Raw genomic sequence first — 18,673 nt, 5'->3', positions numbered from 1 at the left:
CGTGTGTACGAGGCCTAAGTTTAAATACTAGGCTGTCATGGCTGATTCATGTCAGTTTTTAAGAATAGGGGAAGCCGTTTCCTTTTCTGTCTTTCTGGTTTTTCTAATATTTCTGGGCAACAGTACTATATGTTTGGCTTTTGTTGTGTCATTTCATGCCCTAGATTTACCAGCATATGAAAACACAGTTTTTAAGAAAATGTCCTCTTGTATCAACAAGTGTTTTTAATTTACAAGGTGATGCTGCAGCGTCCAGACATTTACATTATATCTGAGTTTATTTTACGTTAAGGTCACAAAAGCAGAGATCCAAATGAACACAAGGTTAAATGTGTGGGTTACCAAACAGACAGTATCATATCTCAGATCTTCTGTGTGATAGCCCTATTATAATGCAATGGCACTTGACACGATCTTTATTGTATCATCCAAAGTACAACCAGTGTAATACAAAACATTTTATTTTCCAACTACATCAATGCAAACGGAGGGAAGGAGGTAAACGGTCATCCCTGAGGTAATGTTATGTTGTTCATGTAATAGACTGATCTGTACTTTCTCAAATGCAAAAGGATCTTAACAAGTCTTATTCATTAAGGAATCTGTCTCAGTTTTCATGAATGTGCTGCTTTAATTCAAAAACTCAGTTTGCATTTTTTTTTTGCTTGACTATCAAAAGAAATTTTAGGCTTGGCAATATTTGTACGATTTTTATGTTCTTAACTTTTTATTTTGTTTTGTTTCATTTTTTATTCTGTATCATTTATTAATGGCATGAAATGAAACTGACTTGGTGTAATCTCTTAGGAGTAAAATTTCTGATGTCATCCATAACACTTTAAATCTGCAATGAGTATAATTCATTTTACGATGTGTTATTATAGCACAAAATTGTTGCTATTTTTGCTGTTCCTTGGCTACGGGCCAGCTACTACTCACTCTTTGGAAAGAAGCAAGTTGGGCTTTGGTATTTACCTACTGGTTTAGCAGCATTTGTGGATGACTAATGAATATAGGATAAATACTGTTTCTATGACATGTAAGTTGGAAGAGTTAATGATATGCTAATAGTGTTTTCACAAGTACAATTTTCTTCCTTTTTAAGTGTACAGAATGAGTGTCAAAGTTGTCTTGAGAGCTGCCTACAATTTAAACCAATCCTTCTTAGCAATTTAAGGCACAGGTCCCAACCCACATACCAAGATGAAATACAGGATTTGCTAAGAATGTGAGTTCATTAAAACCACAAGTAAGCCAGCAAAGAGCTACTGAAGATGAAAAATCCAGTGTTGTCTGTTTTGTCATTTCTTTTAGACAAGATATTCATTTTTATAAAGCTAAAATCCAATTGCAACTCAATAACTGATAAAAATGGCAACAAATATGAGATTTCCTTGTTCGCAAGGGGTGACCTTCTGGAAGTTCCGAGAACTCTTTTTGTTCATTTCGGAATCTACCTTGGAGACAACCGTGTTGCACATTTGATACCTGATATTCTTCCAGTATTATCGCACACCAAAGGTTCTGTCACAAATGTGGTGACCAACAAAAGGCTGATTGCAGGGGTGCTAGCTAAAGTGGCAAGTGTCAGAGTGGACACCGTGCAGGACTTCGCTTATGGTGGAGATATTATTATTAATCTCATGGATCAGAGCATCAGCAACAAACCTCTTTCTGGTGAAGAAGTGGCCCAAAGGGCTGAGAAATTGGTGGGGACCACATCCTATAGTCTACTGTGGGACAACTGTGAGCACTTTGTAACCTACTGTAGATATGGCATCCCAGTGAGCTTGCAGACAGATAAGGTAAATTGTTTTTTTTTTTAAAAAAAGCTCACAGACCAAGTAAATAGCTGGATGCAGATGTACCACCTGCTGTGTGTGTGATCAATGTAAGCAGAGCATAATATACATGTAATTGCTGAGCATGGGTGGGGGCGATCACAATCATAGCCTTATAGCAATGTATAGTCCTGAAACACATCATTTGCATTTTATTTTATTGTATGTCAGCCATGTTAAGTATTCATCTGTGATTTGCCTTTGTATAGGTCAGTGTTTTCCCCAAAACAATCTTCACTGCACTCTTCCAATTTAGTTTCCTCTACTACATAATACCAAAATTGATGATTTTTTCAGTTTCCTTTTCACATCATTAAAATGAATGATTTATTAATCAAATACAAGCATCATTGATAAATAATAAACCAAATGTTATTGTCAGGCCCTTTTTTCTGTTTAAAAAAATGTATCAATAGTTCAAGCTATACCATTTACCTTCAGATTTCACAATTTGCTCTTTATTCTAACTTACTAAACACCACAAAGAGTAAACAACATTTGGTTTGAATATTAGTTAAAATTTGGCATACCGTATCGGTATATGTCTACTTTAATTTGGTTTTCCTTTTAAAAATATGTGTGCATTTACTGGGTACAACTAGTTATTTTAAAATACCTATATATATATATATATATATATATATATATATATATATATATATATATATATATATATATATATATATATATATATATATATATATATATATATATATATATATGAACAATTTTTTTCTAAATATGACTTCCGGAAAGGTTTTACTCCCTTTACGACCAGAGCATTTTATTCAGCACTGCGCTAATTTAACTGGCAATTGCGTGGTCATGCAACACTGTACGCAAATTAAATTTATATAATTTTTTTCACACAAATAGAGCTTTCTTTTAATGGTATTTGATTACCACTAGGTTTTGCTATTTTTTATTATAGAAACATTTTGAAAAAATATATATTTTCTACTTTATGTTTTTAAACATATCCAATAACAAAATCTAATTTCCTTATGAATTTAGGGCAAAATGTATTCTACTACATGTCTGTGATAAAAAAAAATCCCAATAAGTGTAATTGGTTTGTGTGGAAGTTTTAACATCTACAAACAATAGTATATACAGTATACTAGAATTTACGCAGCTACAGTATGACACTAAACTAGTAATGGTGGTGATCAGCGACTTATAGTGGGACTGTGAAAGTGTGGCAGGCAATCTGGCACTAGAAGACCCCTACTGGGAGGTGCACTAACTGAGTAACTGACACTGACATCAATTATAACACTAATACAGTGATTAGTGATAGTGATAATACTGTACACTGTATTAATGACACTGACAGGGAAGGGGTTAACATCTAGGGGAACTCAGGGGGTTAACTGTGTGCCTAACAGGTGTAATGCGTATAATATGTGCTGCTTTCACTAACAGATCTGGCTTTTTTCTCCCTGCTTTGCAGGAAGATGAATCAGCCAGAACACTGATCTGTGTACAGAGCCCTGTGTGTATGTAACGAATTTTCCGGCGTATAAGACGACTTTCTGGATGCAAAAACATGCATCCAAAGTCGGGGGTCGTCTTATACGCCGGGGACGGTCTCCGTGCTGCCAGCGTCAATGATTTAAAAGACGCTCCTTCTCCTCAGAGTGTTCTGTGATAGGCGGAACACAAATCTTCCCTAGCAGCGCCTCTGTTCTGTGTTCCTCCTATCACAGATGCCTTCTCATCCTCGGACGAGATGAGAAGACGTCCGTGATAGGCAGAACACAGAACAGAGGCGCTGCTGGGAAGATTTGTGTTCCGCCTAACACAGGACAGTCTGAGGAGAAGGCGCGGCTTTCAAATCATTGACGCTCGCAGAACGGAGACTGTCACCGCCTGCAAAAAAGTGAGTGTTTGCAGTGATTGCACTGGGGGGCAAGTTCAGGCACAGTGGGGGAAAGTGATGGCACAGAGAGGGGCAAGTGATGGCACAGAGAGGGGCAAGTGATGGCACAGTGAGGGGCAAGTGATGGTACAGTGAGGGGCAAGTGATGGCACAGTGAGGGGCAAGTGATGGCACAGTGAGGGGCAAGTGATGGCACAGTGAGGGGCAAGTGATGGTACAGTGAGGGGCAAGTGATGGCACAGTGAGGGGCAAGTGATGGCACAGTGAGGGGCAAGTGATGGCACAGTGAGGGGCAAGTGATGGCACAGTGAGGGGCAAGTCATGGTACAACGGGGGCAAGTGATGGCACAGTGGGGGCAAGTGATGGCATAGTGGGGGCAAGTGATGGCACAGTGCTGGGTGACATACATGTCTGTGATCTAGCTTACCCGTGCCCCCTGCCCACAGTAAATGTACTGTGGGCAGGCAAGACCTGGTAAATCTACACTTTAAGATTTTTATTCATAAATAGTGCACCACAACTAGCTTTTCTGCTAGTTCCCAACTTTCTAACATCAGGTCTAACCCTGTTGGCAGTTTGGGTTACCTTAGCAACTTTTAAGATGATTTTAGATAAATAGGAGCTATCTTATAAGACACAGAAATCAGCAATATAAAATATAAAAAAAAACTATCTCAAAAGTCTTTTGGTGGTCCAAAGAGCTGCTTCTATGAGGCCTCGTACACACGTCCGAGGAACTCGACAGGCGAAACACATCGTTTTGCTCGTCGAGTTCCTTGTGAAGCCGCCAAGGATCTCGGCGAGACAAATTTTCCAATTCCCGTCAAGGAAAAAGAAGACATGCTTTCTTTTTGGCCCGACGAGATCGGTGGTTTCCTCGTCGAAAAGTGTACACACGACCGGTTTCCTCGGCAAAAAAAAAAAAACAGCAAGCAACATTTATGCAACATGTATACATCTACCTACAATTTGACCCATATAAGGACATCTTACAGTTATAAGAACATTTTCTTATAACTGTAAGATGTCCTTATTTGGGTCAAATTGTAGGTAGATGCATACATAGTAAGTTTGTTTAGTATGACAGGGAGGAAATTTGTGCATAGCAGGTGCCTCTAGAAAGAGCCACATCTTTCAGGTTAACACAGTTTACCAACAACTACATTATATTGGCAAATGTTTGCAGACACCTGATCATCACACCTATATAAAATTGTTGGACATCCCATTCCAAAATCATGTCATTAATATGGAGATGGTTCCCTTTGTTCTTCAAAGCCCCACACTTCTTGGAAGGCTTTCTACAAGATTTGGGAGTGTGTCTTCTGTGAATGTGTGCCCAATTAGCCAAAAGAGCACTTGTGAGGTCAAATGCTGATGTTGAATGAGAAGCCTTGGCTTACAATTAATGTTCTGATTCATCCCAAAGGATTTCAGTAGGGCTCAGGTCATGGCTCTGTGTATGCTACTTAAGTTTCTTTACAGCAAACCATGTCTTTATGGACCTGGCTTTGTGTGCAAAAAAAAAGACCCTTCTGCAAACTGTTACCACAAGACTGGGAAGTGCACAATTGCCGTTGTATGCTCTAGTAATACATGTACCCTTTACTAGAAACACTACTAATAAAGAATTGGAAGGGTTGCCCACATATTTATGTCTATATAGGTAGAAGTGGTGGCCACAAACCTTGGCTATGTAGTGTAAAGATCTACCTAATCAGTGCACTCAAATCATATCCAGTCAAAGAGACCTTCACTCTGCACTATGGTGGGTAGATTTTGTCTATATGACAGATCTAATTCCAAAGCTGGTCATATACTATGCAAGCCAATTGTACAATCTCTTTACAAACTCCTTTAGGTTTCCAAAAAACGTTGTAATATGAGGACAAATCTAATCAATTCAATTAGTATCAAATCAGGCAGACCCTTGTACTACATAGTTATTGGTATCTAAATGAAAATGTATCATCAGACTGCGTAGTGTATGGGCAGCCTTACTATGTATAGATAGTTGCAGATCTACTATTCCAGGCAAGCCTTTTTGGGATAAGCATAGGTTTATTGTCATACAAACATTTAAAAAAAGGGGCAGAGTCAATGGATTGGCTTTGTTTAATGTGGAATTCTGCAGAAAATTTTAATGACAAATATAGTTTTAAATAGTTTATATACTGATGGCCATACACACATATATATATATATATATATATATATATATATATATATATATATATATATATATATCTTGCATGTGATTTACTATTCGATACAATCATTTTGATTAGTTGGATGTCCAAAACAAATATTTAAATAATCGCACCATTGGCGAATTTGCCTTTATCAGTCATATTGCCTACAATGTAAATCTATTTTTGAAAAAAAGGGTAATCACATCTAAAGTGGTTATTTTAAAATCAATTGATTTATCCATAATCAGCTTGGATTTCTTAACTCATCTGATCACTTTCATCTAGAATTTAATCTTGCAGAATCAGATAAACGCTATTGAATGGCACTGCAGTACACAGCAGCTTGTATGCCATTATGTGCTACATGCAATGCATAAATGTGAATGAGCTCTGAATGTTCCATTTTTTTATGCAAATCTATCTTTATGTTTAGAGTGTTTGAGAACTATGTTTAGATGACTTATTCTGCAGTGGGTTTTATTTCAGCAGTTGTTAATTTAGGAATGCTTGTCTTTTTTTTAGTTCAATAGCTTATTATTCAGTTTTTAAAATTTCTTTAGAAACATCTCAAAGATTGAGATAACAACAGTGGTTGTGTTTTTTCTTACCATAAGGAACCAACTGGGTATCGAGTCGGGTATATACCATAGTCTAGGACTAGTTTACTATTGTTAGGATTATTAAAACAGAAAGGAACAAGATATGACTCGTTGGCTGGTCCTCTCTTTTAGACCAATGAGATTCTGCGGCGGGAAGGGGAGTGAGGAGAAAAGAAGGAAGAGTGGACATAGAGAAAAAAGGGTGGGTAAAGGGGCAAACCAAGCCTGAAGTCCCAGCAAGTGCATGTCAATTCTGGAAGAAAGTACCTGGGGTACCACATTGAGTATTTTTGCACTGTGTCAGACAACCTGGCCTCTTCTTTCTCATGCACCATAGTCTGCGTGATCCTTGATTTAGTTTCAGCTATAGAACGATTAAAATGATTCCATGCAAGAAAACAGCAGTCCGGAATTGCTGAGCCATTGGCACAACCACCAAGCGTGATAAAATGTTCCCAGTCATCCACATCCCCAAAAGACAGTGGGGAGAGTAGCTAGATACAAAAAAAGGGATTGTGATGGGTACTAAGTATCGATTTGCTATGACTTTTTTATTGGTTTGGACAGCTAGTTTATTCTGTATGCAAGATTTCACTGGGGTCCATATGCGAAACCTTCTTCCTTGTCTTTCCAAAGTCTGTTGCCCACTGTTGAGTGTACATCAAAAGCTGAGGCACTGTAGATGGCAACAACAAGGTATATATGAGTGATATCCTGCACGGCAAGTGTGGGTCAGTGTGGCACCGCTGTTCAAATGGGTTCAAGAGTAAAGGACCACCTGGAAACCATCTGTAGTCCTGAGGACTACAAGAGATAGAACCATAAATTGCCTGTGTGCCCACTTCTGGGTTGAGGGAGGCTAAAGCCTAGTACACGCAATTAGAGAATCAAATTTCGAGAGCTGATCACGACAGATCATCCAAAATTATCCGAAGGGACAAACATGAAAATTGTTCTCGTACGATACCAGAACCTGCGATTTTCATTTACTCTGTACAGTTTTCCTCCACCAAAAATCGTAAGAGCAAGACTACGCATGCTCAGAAACTAAAGAATACCTTACAATACAATACAGCACATCACTTCCAAAGTTGTATTCTTTCATATGAGAATTTTCAGAAGTTTAGTAACCTCTTCATTTTCGATATGAGACTAGCATGCAAAAAATAAAAAATAAATAAAAAATCATTCATCTGATAATCTCATCGTGTCTACGAGGCATTAGTGTCGTTCAACTTGGAAGTTGGACGGCAGCTATTAGGCGTAGCAAACTTTAAGAAGGCCAAGTAAATAAATGCATTTTTTTAAGATGGAGTTGTGTACTCACAAATCATAAACTATAGTTTGCTTTGATATTTTTAATATTGCCAGTATTTTGTATGTGTACATCAGATAAACACCTGCACTTTTCTTTTCTCAATACACCAGAGGATTCTGCACTGAATGTGTTCTTTAGGGAATAAAGGATCCTTACTGTAGCTGGCAATTCAGGATAATTAATTGTATCTCCTAATGGTGGATGCATAATGAAATAGAAACGTAAACATTAAACAATTTCCCTAATGCTTAATGGCTGGATAATTATCCTTTCACAATTTAAATTTAAAAGCCTTCATACTGTGAGGTTGGCCTACTAAAGTGAATTGAATTGAAGTAATCCTGTGTTTGCTTCATCCAATCATATGCAAACGTTTTGTTTTGTTTTTTTTCCTGCATGTGATTTGATATGGATAATGGTCACAGGGTCACTTCACTTTAAATCCCCTATAATAAACTGTCATAGAGTGGGTATATGTGACCTGATAATTTCAGACAGTCCACTCAGCTGGAGCTATTTGTGGACTATGGGGTTGATTTACTAAAGGCAAATAGACTGTGCACTTTGCAGTTGCTCCAGAGCTTAGTAAATGAGGTATACCTTCACTTTTCAAAGAATACCCAATCACATGCAAGGAAAAAAAACAGCATTTTTGTTTGCATATGATTGGATGATGGAAATCAGCAGAGCTTCCACTCTTAGGCCCTGTACAGATGACCGGATCTGTCCGTTGGGATTTATCCGTGGATCAGTTCCAGCAGACAAATCCGGTCGTGTGTACGGCCTAGCGGACATTTTTCGGCGGAGATTTCTCCAGCCGACGGTTTTCAAGCGGATAAAAATTTCTTAGCATGCTAAGAAATCTACCCGCTGGAAACCTGTCCGTTGGACTGATCCGGTCGTCTGTACAGACTCACCGGATAAGTCCAAGTGATCCCCATCCCTCGCATGCGTCGAAGTGATTCGATGCATGCATGGAAGTATTTACCTTCCAGGGTCGCGCACGTCGCCACGTCATCGTCGCAGCGACGGCGCGGCACGTCACCGCGTATGTTTTCCGCAGGGATTTTGATCTGATGGTGTGTACAGCCCATCAGATCAAAATCGGGAGCAGAAATGTCCGCTGGAAACGGTCCGGCGGACCGTTTCCAACGGATATCCTCTCGTCTGTACGAGGCCTTACTAAGCTCTGGAGCAACTGCTCTAGCAGAGTGCAATTGCACTTTGCAAAGTGAACAGTCTATTTGTAAATCAACTCCTATGTAATGCTACATTGTGACAATTATGTTCATCATTATTTTACACTGAGGTTATACAGCTTATTTTTGGTAACAGTTCTTCACATTTGTCTGTTAAAAAAAAAAGGAGTAAGATTTTCACCATGCATATACTGCATTAGTAAGTTTACCAAGTTGCAGGCAAATGTTTCATGAAGATGAAGTTACATTGCACAGGGACATTGTTCACTGACTGGCGTTTTCAGTGACAGATCTAACCACGTTGCTGCCCCAGGCATCCATGTGTTGTAATATGCTTGGTCTGGGTCTGTGACTCACAAAGTATTATAGGAGAGCTAAGGATGACACCCATGGATCTTAAAAATTTACAGGGAAATCAGCGGGGACAGCAACCATATTTCTGTCATGTTTTATTTCATCAAAAGAAATTGCCTTTAGATTTTCTAATCTGCATAATTAAGGTCCCAATATATCCTTCTTCATATTAGTTCCTCTCCATATAAGATGAACCTGTCACACAGTTATGCCAGAGTCATTCAGCTTGTGCTGAGTGCTGGAAAAGACACAGTGCTGGGTCTAATTAGCAAAGCTACATAAGATAAGGACAGTTTTATTCACAGTCTGTCACTATTACTTCCTCATGAAATTAAATATTTTAAATAGTTATCTGCTGAAATCTGGGCAGATATAAAAGACAAAAAGTAATGCAACTGTTGTCAAGAAATGACTACTGAAAGGCAGAGAAGTGGAGGCATCGTTCTCAAATACTTACCCAAAATTCTACAAGTGTTGGGCCTTGTGGATAGATTTTTGTTCCTCTGACATGTATAAACAGTTAACGTTATAATTGTGGAGTCTTGTTTAACTATGTTTTGTTTCCTATGCTCCATAGTGAGGCTCACTGACCTGCGGAAAGTCTTGTTTACACTGTGTTTGTGCTTTATGCTCTTTTATTGTTTAATTCCTTTAGGAGAGGGATGGTTTGTATCATTCCCTTATTTCTGCTCTGTGGTCCCCTTCTTGGTGGCTTTCTCATCATTCCCTTTCTTTTCTTTGGTTTCTCCCCTTTTACTCCAATCCATTCCCCAAGTTTCCCCTTCTGTAACCTACGTGAGCAATACAGGGATCCCTGCATATGTTTATGTTATTAGACTGCTGGTGTTATCTTTACATCCTAATTGTGTAACCCAGACAATGACAATTTACGGTATGTTTTGCAAGATATTTTTGGGGAATGTCTATATCTGTATTATTTTCTTACTTCTTGAAAATGGTAAATAAATATATATATAAAAAAAAAGTAATGCAACTGTGAAATCAATATAACATCACTAAAAGTGTTTTCTTGAAGATAAGCAGTGAAAGGCCAGCCATAGACAGTTTAAATCTCGACCAGTTCAGCAGGAACCATCCAAGATTCGAACTGTGTATGAGGAGGCTGAAATGTACCAAGTTGATCAATCAATGGATTCACTTGCAATTATCGCTAGCTGCTATTCTCCCGGCGGGGGACGGTTTTCCCTGCCAGATCCTGTGGTTGCAGGAAGGAAAATTGCATAGTCTATGGCCAGCATAAGCCTAAATGTGTCCTGGTATCAGCCTATGTGCCTGTATAGCAGCGCTTGAGTGGTACAGGGAGTAGCAACACAATAAACAAATAGTTTCCTGTGCTGATAAGAAGCATGCAGAGACAGAGAAAGCAGGGTGGCAGGGATAAGAGCTCTGTACTAAGGTGGAGCTTGAAGCCTCGTACACACGACCGAGGAACTCGACGGGCGAAACACATCGTTTTCCTCGTCGAGTTCCTTGTTAGGCTGTCGAGGAACTCGACAAGCCAATTTTCTCCATTCCCGTCAAGGAAATAGAGAACATGCTCTCTTTTTGGCTAGTCGATTTTCTCGACAGTTTCCTTGACAAAAATGTACACACGACCGGTTTCCTCTGAAAAAAAATATCTCCCAGCAAGTTTCTTGCTGGTTTTTGCCGAGAAACTCGGTCGTGTGTACGAGGCCTCAGGTTTGGATTGAACCCACCCTGTTCACAGTTTGGTGAACTTTGAGTAATTACTGTTGGCTTCTGTTGTAAATAAGCTGGCTGATGGGAATCTTGGGCAAACCTAGCTGCTTTGATAACATACAGCAGACGGTCCCGATCTGAAGTTTGCCCATTTTGCTTAGCCCTTCTCATCACTGTGTGGCTTCTTCTTTCACTGTCCAGTAACAGGCCCAGGACAACCTAGGCTCAGTGGAAGCGGGTTGAATGATACAGACCATCAGACTGAGGACACCAGAAGACTGTTACTTTCTGTGTAATTCTGAACTGTTTCAATGCAGATAATTAATAAAATGTCAGCAGAGATCTATGGGCAATTAAATTGGTCATAGATAAACAGGTTGTGTTCTTTTTTCCTTTTCATCATAAAGACATTGGCACCTAACTATTACAAAAGCTGTCTATAATAGAACTTTTAGCCCATATTTGTCCAGCACAAAGATGTGAACCATGTCTTAATCCAGTTAATCGTTTTCACGATGTAAGATTAGCTCTGGAGTATGTTAAGGATGCTTACATACAGGAATTACATAAGTAGTAAGGAGTAAATTGTGTTCATTCTTAACTCGTCTCAAGTGTTCCCTAGCACCTAGGCCTGAAAGTGTATTATGATAAAAACTTCAAAACTTTAAAGGAAGCAATGAAGCATTTTGACAAATTACTCTACAAAAAAATAAATGACACCCTATGGGGTTGCTTTACTATTAGCTTCTAACTTCAGCTTTTTCAATTAAGCTTTGATAATACAACCTGGAAGCTGATTGGTTGCTATGCAGAGCTGCACCAGATTTTGCACTCTCCAGTTTTAGTAAATCTTCCCCAATGGGAAACGTCCTTGTAGACAGCAGTGCACAAAACTTGTGTATGAGCACCAAAAATACAGATATGCTTTTCAGTTTCTGGCTATTGGCACTTGTACTGATTGGTATAGGACTCTCAGGCCCCGTACACACGACCGAGTTTCTCTGCAGAATTCAGCCAGAAACTCGATGGGAGCCGTATTCTGCCGAGGAAACCGGTCGCGTGTACACTTTTGGCCGAGGAAACCGACGAGGATCTCGTCGAGCCAAATAGAGAACATGTTCTCTATTTCCTCGTTAGTCAATGGGGAAACTTGGCTCGCCGAGATCCTCGGCGGCTTCACAAGGATCTTGACAAGCAAAACGATGTGTTTTGCCCGTCAAGTTTCTCGGACATGTGTACGGGGCCTCAGAGCACAGAGTAATGGGCAACCCTAAGCCCCATCCTCCAAATAAACTTCCTTGTAATTCTATGACTAACACAACCTGTAGTCCTAACATTAACCCTCCTATGAACCGAACACTAACCCTCTCAGAATCCCTCACATTAATTCTTCCTGCAACCCCCTTAAAGCGGGGTTCCGGGCATCATTTTTTAATCACATTAAATCATTAATCACATTAAATAGTCCCTAAAATATATTAATAGCTGCCCAATCGTTCCAGAAATCATTGTAAACACTTGCCTTATATCCTCCAGCTCACGTTGTCGCCGTATCCATCATATGTGTGGGCATGTGAAGCCCAGTTTCTTTTTTCTTCCTGGTTTTCAGGGAGAGGTGCATGCTGGGCGATTTTTAGACACAGTAATGCCCCGAGACTCCTGGGAAATGAGTGTCATAATTTCTCAGGAGGCAATGGGGTCTTAGGACAGGAAGTTGAACCACCTAGAACCAGTAACTAGGAAGATTACAAATTCTGCCTAGTAACAGCCAGATAGAAGTAAGTAAAAAAATGTGTTTTTTTTTTTTACATTAAAGCAGGGGTGCCCAACCTTTTGAAGCATGGGGGCCACTTAACCTGCCTAGCGGTATTCCCAAATGTGGCTCGGGTGAGATTTTTGTGCTATGATTGGTAACCCCAACCACACTTGGGATTGCCTCGCTGGATGCTGGAAAGGGTTACTTACCTTTTCTCTGGGATCCAGCGATGTATTTCCACAGTGCATGGTGGCCGGATGTTCCACCCGATGCACTGTGTTCCCCTGATCTCCGTTCCCTGCGACGTTACGACGCACGGGGGCGAGGAGAACGGCGCCAAATTCAAAAAAGTAAATAAACACAGTAAATACAGTATACTGTAATCTTATAGATTACAGTACTGTATGTAAAAAATACACCCCCCCCCCCTTTGTATAATAAAAACTGTTCTTTTTGCCTGCAAACTGTAGATTGTCCATAGCAACCAAAAAGTGTCCCTTTATGTCAAAAGTGGTTTTAGAGCAGCTAGAAAACAGCGATAATAAATTATAATCACTTGCAGAATTGAGCGATAGCGATTTGTGGGGAAATTCGTCATAAAAAATAAAAGTAATGACAGCGAAAATTCTGCAACTGAGCAAATTTCAGTGTTTTTGATTTGATTACATTATTGAATATTTTTTTTTATAATTATATTATTATTTGTTATAATTATTTATAGTTATTTATTATATTATAATTTATGATTTTGTTTTTCAAATTTTATCATAGCCGAGATGTCTACTAGACTCTTGTTTGGACAGATTTAAGTGAGTTATTCGTAAGAATTACAGGCCTACAATGTAAAACGCCAAATTTCCTTGCAAACTAATGGCACCGCTTTCAGCTCCTAAAATCTGAAATAATCATACCGCCAGGGAGGTTAAAGCGGGGGTTCACCCTTAGAGGGCACTTTTCCCCCTTAGATTCCTGCTCGTTATTACTAGGGGAATCGGCTATTTATTTAAAAATAGGTGCAGTACTTACCCGTTTACGAGACGCATCCTCTCCGTCGCTTCCGGGTATGGGCTTCGGGAATGGGCGTTCCTTCTTGATTGACAGGTTTCCGAGAGGCTTCCGACGGTCGCATCCATCGCGTCACGATTTTCCGAAAGAAGCCGAACGTCGGTGCGCAGGCGCAGTATAGAGCCGCACCGACGTTCGGCTTCTTTCGGCTACGAGTGACGCGATGGATGCGACCGTCGGAAGCCTCTCGGAAACCTGTCAATCAAGAAGGAACGCCCGCTCCCGAAGACCATACCCGGAAGCGACGGAAGAAGATGCAGCTCGAAAACGGGTAAGTACTGCACCTATTTTAATACAAATAGCCGATTCCCCTAGACCGAACGAGCAGGAATCTAGGGGAAGAAAAAAAAATTTTTTAGAAATGGGTGAACTCCCGCTTTAAGCGACTTGGTAACCGGTCGCGGGTCAAATTGAGCGGAGTTGGCAGATGGCAGGTCCGTGTCAGCTCTGCATATGCAGAGTGGATATGGACACAACCCACTATACACCTTTATTTGTTTATTTTTTTTTTAAAGGATTGGATTGGAGAAAGGACACAAGTCGGTTAACATCTGCCACTGCTGAGAGGTGAATGGAGGATCCAATTGGGTCGAACTGACGGTATGAAAGGGGCCCAAGGCTGCTTTCACACTGATGCGCTGCGGTTTACTCGCACCGTGGGTGCAACGCAGTGTACCTTTGGCTTTCCTGCACTTTGCAATAGACTTCTATTATATTCTGCAGGTTTGGTGCACTTTCAGAAACCTCACCAAATTTGCAGTTATTAACAGAAGTCTATGGCTCAGTTCAGGTAAACTGTAGGTGTTCTGCATCTGTGGATCAGTTTGAAAGCAGCCCGGTAACCACTGTAGAACAGATATGCCCATATATACACTGTCATCTTAGTAATAAACTGACCCTTAATAACAGTATTCTTATCTATTCCATCCCAGAGCAGGAGGTTGTGGGCCACATCAGAGGGCTCCGCGGGCCACATGTGGCCCCCGGGCCACTGGTTGGACACCCCTGCATTAAAGGCAAGCTGTTAATAGAAAGTTCATTTTTAGGGTGGAACTCTGCTTTAATTTGAATCCTCCTAAAACCACAACATTAACCTTCCCATCTATCTCCAGACCCAACTCCAACCCTCACTAGGTAACTCTTTGTTTTTATAGTAAACAATAGAAACAATTAACAAACAGAATGAATAAATAGAAAGCCTACAAATACAGAATCTCATACCCACAGTTGATATTGTGCTATACTGTATTGCCTTATCTTTTAAAATGATATTGTGGGGTTTAAGGAGCTTGAACTTAGTGGGTTTTAAAGAACTAGTACAGTAAAAAACATCATATTATCTATAAGAGTGATGTCAACCTTGCCACGGTACACATGTTTTTCCCTTTTTGGGGGTGTTGCTTTTTTTTTTTCATCCCTAGCAATTTAGGATAGGGTGCTATCTAGCTCTCAGTTGCAGAGGACTGTAAGATCCTTAAAGACTGATAGCATTGTTCATTAATGTTACAGGCTGCCTTAGCAGGTCATCGGAAAGCTATCTTAACTCTGTTTTCTAAAATTACAAAAATTCTATTAAATAAAAAAAAAAGGATGATACCAAGTGGTGTAGGGTATAACAGATGTAGCCATTTAAGTGGTAACCATTTTTGCTAAATGTGAGTAGTTAAAACAGACACCATATTAGTAAGGGTACAATGGTTAGGATAGGATTTCATAGAGGTGAACAATCACAAAAAGAACAATTACAACATCCAGAAGACAACTAATGCCTCGTACACACGATCAGTTTTTCCGACAGGACAACTGTGTTTTTTTTCAGCAGGAAAACGGCTCAAAATTGTCTTGCATACACACGGTCACTCAAACCTTGGCTGAAATTCCCAACGTCAAGAACGCGGTTATGTACAAGTAAGACGAGCCGAGATCAATGAAGTTCAATAGGCAGTTCGGCTCTTCTGCTTGATCCTGAGCATGCACGTTTTTTGCACGTCGTAATTGCATACAGATGAACGCAATTTGCGATAGGAATTTCTCCTGTCACGAAAATTGAGACCCTGCTCTCAATCTTTTCTTGGTAGGAAAATTGACAGAAAAAGTGCGATGTGAGGTTTTTGTCAGGAAAACCGACCATGTGTATGCTCTATCACACTTTTTCTGTCAGTTTTCCTACCAAGAAAACCTCACATTGCACTTTTTCTGTCAGGAAAACTGATTGTGTGTACAGGGCATTTGACAGGGAAGTTTGGTGTAATCCATATATGAATCATGATTATAAAAGGAAAATTACAGATAATGTTTGTGTATATGAGAATCTATAACCTTTTCCCCCCTAGACCCCTTGGTTTTAAGTTGCAACCCTATAGACAAATGTGGCCATTTGGCAGCAGTTCTGTGGTCTTTGGGTGCCAGAAGCCATTGGTTAGTATTTTTCCTAACCAGGTATTTACTCAGGCCAGTGAATTAAAAATATTAATTAGACTGGCTTACTTAAAATGTGTGTTTTATTCCTGTTATGTTTTTTTTTTTTTTTTTGCATTTTCCTATGCTGTCCATTCCCTTTTCTCGTGTATATTTTTGCAGATCTATTTTAATGGATCTTACTGTGAGGAAAATCAAATGTAGCATGACCTTTTAAAGACCCATGGGAAGCCCTTCTCAACAGAATGCTGGAGCATGTCACAAACCCTCATTGTAAAATAACATCAGCCATGTAACAAACAATAGACAAGACATGGCTATCCCAACCCTTATTTCATAATTTTGGTTTGGTTGGTTGGACAACCTCTCTTCCCTTCCTGTCTCCTCAAATTCTAACTATTGTCCAATATAATTAAAATCACCCCCTACTGCCAAACGTTACCCCTTTTATCCCTCCAGAACCCAACAAGCACACACAGCAGAGCCTCTGACTACACTCCTTACACTCATGAAATGGATGGCTGTACTGCCGATATATGTAAAAAGTCTAGACCACCAGAACAATGTTAACACTGTTGTTCTCTTAAGCCTCGTACACACGACCGAGTTTCTCGGCAAAAAACAGCAAGAAACTTGCTGGTTTTTTTTTTTGCCGAGGAAACTGGTCGTGTGTACACTTTTCGACGAGGAAACTGTCGAGGATCTCGTCGAGCCAAAAAGAGAGCATGTCTTCTTTTTCCTCGACGGGAATGGGGAAATTTGGCTCGCCGAGATCCTCGACAGCCTAACAAGGAACTCAACGAGCAAAACGATGTGTTTCGCCCGTCGAGTTTCTCGGTCGTGTGTACGAGGCTTCATACTTTGTAACCTAATGTTGTACATGGGGCTGCTCCGCCTTATTTCTATTGTTACTCTTTTAACCTCCTGGGCGGTGTTCCCGAGTCTGACTCGGGGTGAGATTTTTGGGCTAGGATCGGTAACCCCGAGTCAGACTCGGGCTCGCCTCGCTGGATGTACAGGGAGTTTTACTTACCTTGTCCCTGGATCCAGCGATGCCACCGCGCTGTGTGAGCGAGCGGGACCTCGCTCGATTCACACAGTGCCTCCGTGTGACGCCGATCTCCGTTCCCTGCGACGTTACGACGCACGGGGACGGAGAACGGCGCCAAATTCAAAAAAGTAAACAAACACTATACATACAGTATACTGTAATCTTATAGATTACAGTACTGTATGTAAAAAAAACACACCCCCCTTGTCCCTAGTGGTCTGTCCTGTGTCATGCATGTCATTTTATATAATAAAAACGTTTCTTTCTCCCTGCAAACTGTAGATTGTCCATAGCAACCAAAAGTGTCCCTTTATGTCAAAAATAGTTTTAGATCAGCTAAAAAACAGCGATAATAAATTATAATCACTTGCAGAATTGTGCGATAGCGATTTGTGGGGAAATTCGTCATAAAAAAAAAAAAATAATGACAGCAACAATTCTGCAACTGAGCAAATTTCAGTGATTTTGATTTGATTACATTATTGAATAATTTTTATTATAATTATATTATTATTTGTTATAATTATTTATAATTATTTATTATATTATAATTTATAATTTTGTTTTTAAAAAAATGTCATACCCGGGATGCCTATTAGAAGCTTGTTTGGTCAGATTTAAGTGAGTTATTTCTAAAAATGACAGACCTACAATATAAAACGCCAAATTTCCTTGCAAATAATGGTACCGCTTTCAGCATGTTTTTTCTGAAAGAATCATACCGCCAGGGAGGTTAAAACCTAATAAAATCATTAAAGAGAAAATAACCATCTTGTTTATCATCTATACTCTTTGCTGTTGACAATTTGTTATGAAAATGTATGTATGGTATGGACACAGTTTTTTTTTTTTTTTTTTAATTTTTGATACAGTGGGGAGGGGTTACAAGTCATGTGAGTTATTCTTTTTATAATTTTTTATTTAACATTTTGGGTATAAGCAAGGGGTATGGAAAAGAAGGAATGAGGTCACACAAGTTGAAGTAACACCAGTGAGGCAATATAAATTGAATCGGGAAAACACACACACAAAAAGGAATTTTGAGAGCGTACAGACAATAACTGGTCACGCCCTTTAATTAAATTGGACAAGAAATGTAGAGAGTTGCTTTTTTGCTGTCTGTGTCCTATTGGGGATATTTCCCTTTAAATCATGTCCCAGAGACATAGCCGAAAGTAAAATGAAACCTCTACAACGTGAGGTGGGGATTTTTCTCTTCTCCTCCTGTTTTAATGACAACTCTAATGCCGCGTATACACGATCATTTTTCGGCATGAAAAAAATGAAGTTTTTAAA

At 39.6% G+C, this 18,673-nt stretch overlaps 1 protein-coding gene across 1 annotated transcript in view; it reads left to right on the top strand.

Moving 5' to 3' along the window:
• The first annotated feature begins 1,138 nt into the window (after positions 1–1,138).
• LOC120920168 (lecithin retinol acyltransferase-like) overlaps positions 1,139–18,673 on the top strand; it is a 35,409-nt gene continuing 17,874 nt past the window's right edge. Inside the window, exon 1 of the mRNA XM_040332105.1 lies at positions 1,139–1,805. Coding sequence (XP_040188039.1) covers positions 1,275–1,805 — 531 coding nt within the window. The 5' untranslated portion in view covers positions 1,139–1,274. The remainder of the gene's footprint in view (positions 1,806–18,673) is intronic.

The sequence above is a fragment of the Rana temporaria genome, chromosome 1 (genome assembly GCF_905171775.1).
Source record: "Rana temporaria chromosome 1, aRanTem1.1, whole genome shotgun sequence".
Taxonomy (NCBI): domain Eukaryota; kingdom Metazoa; phylum Chordata; class Amphibia; order Anura; family Ranidae; genus Rana; species Rana temporaria.
Note: the sequence above shows the minus strand (reverse complement) of the source record. Positions and strands in the feature narration are given on the sequence as shown.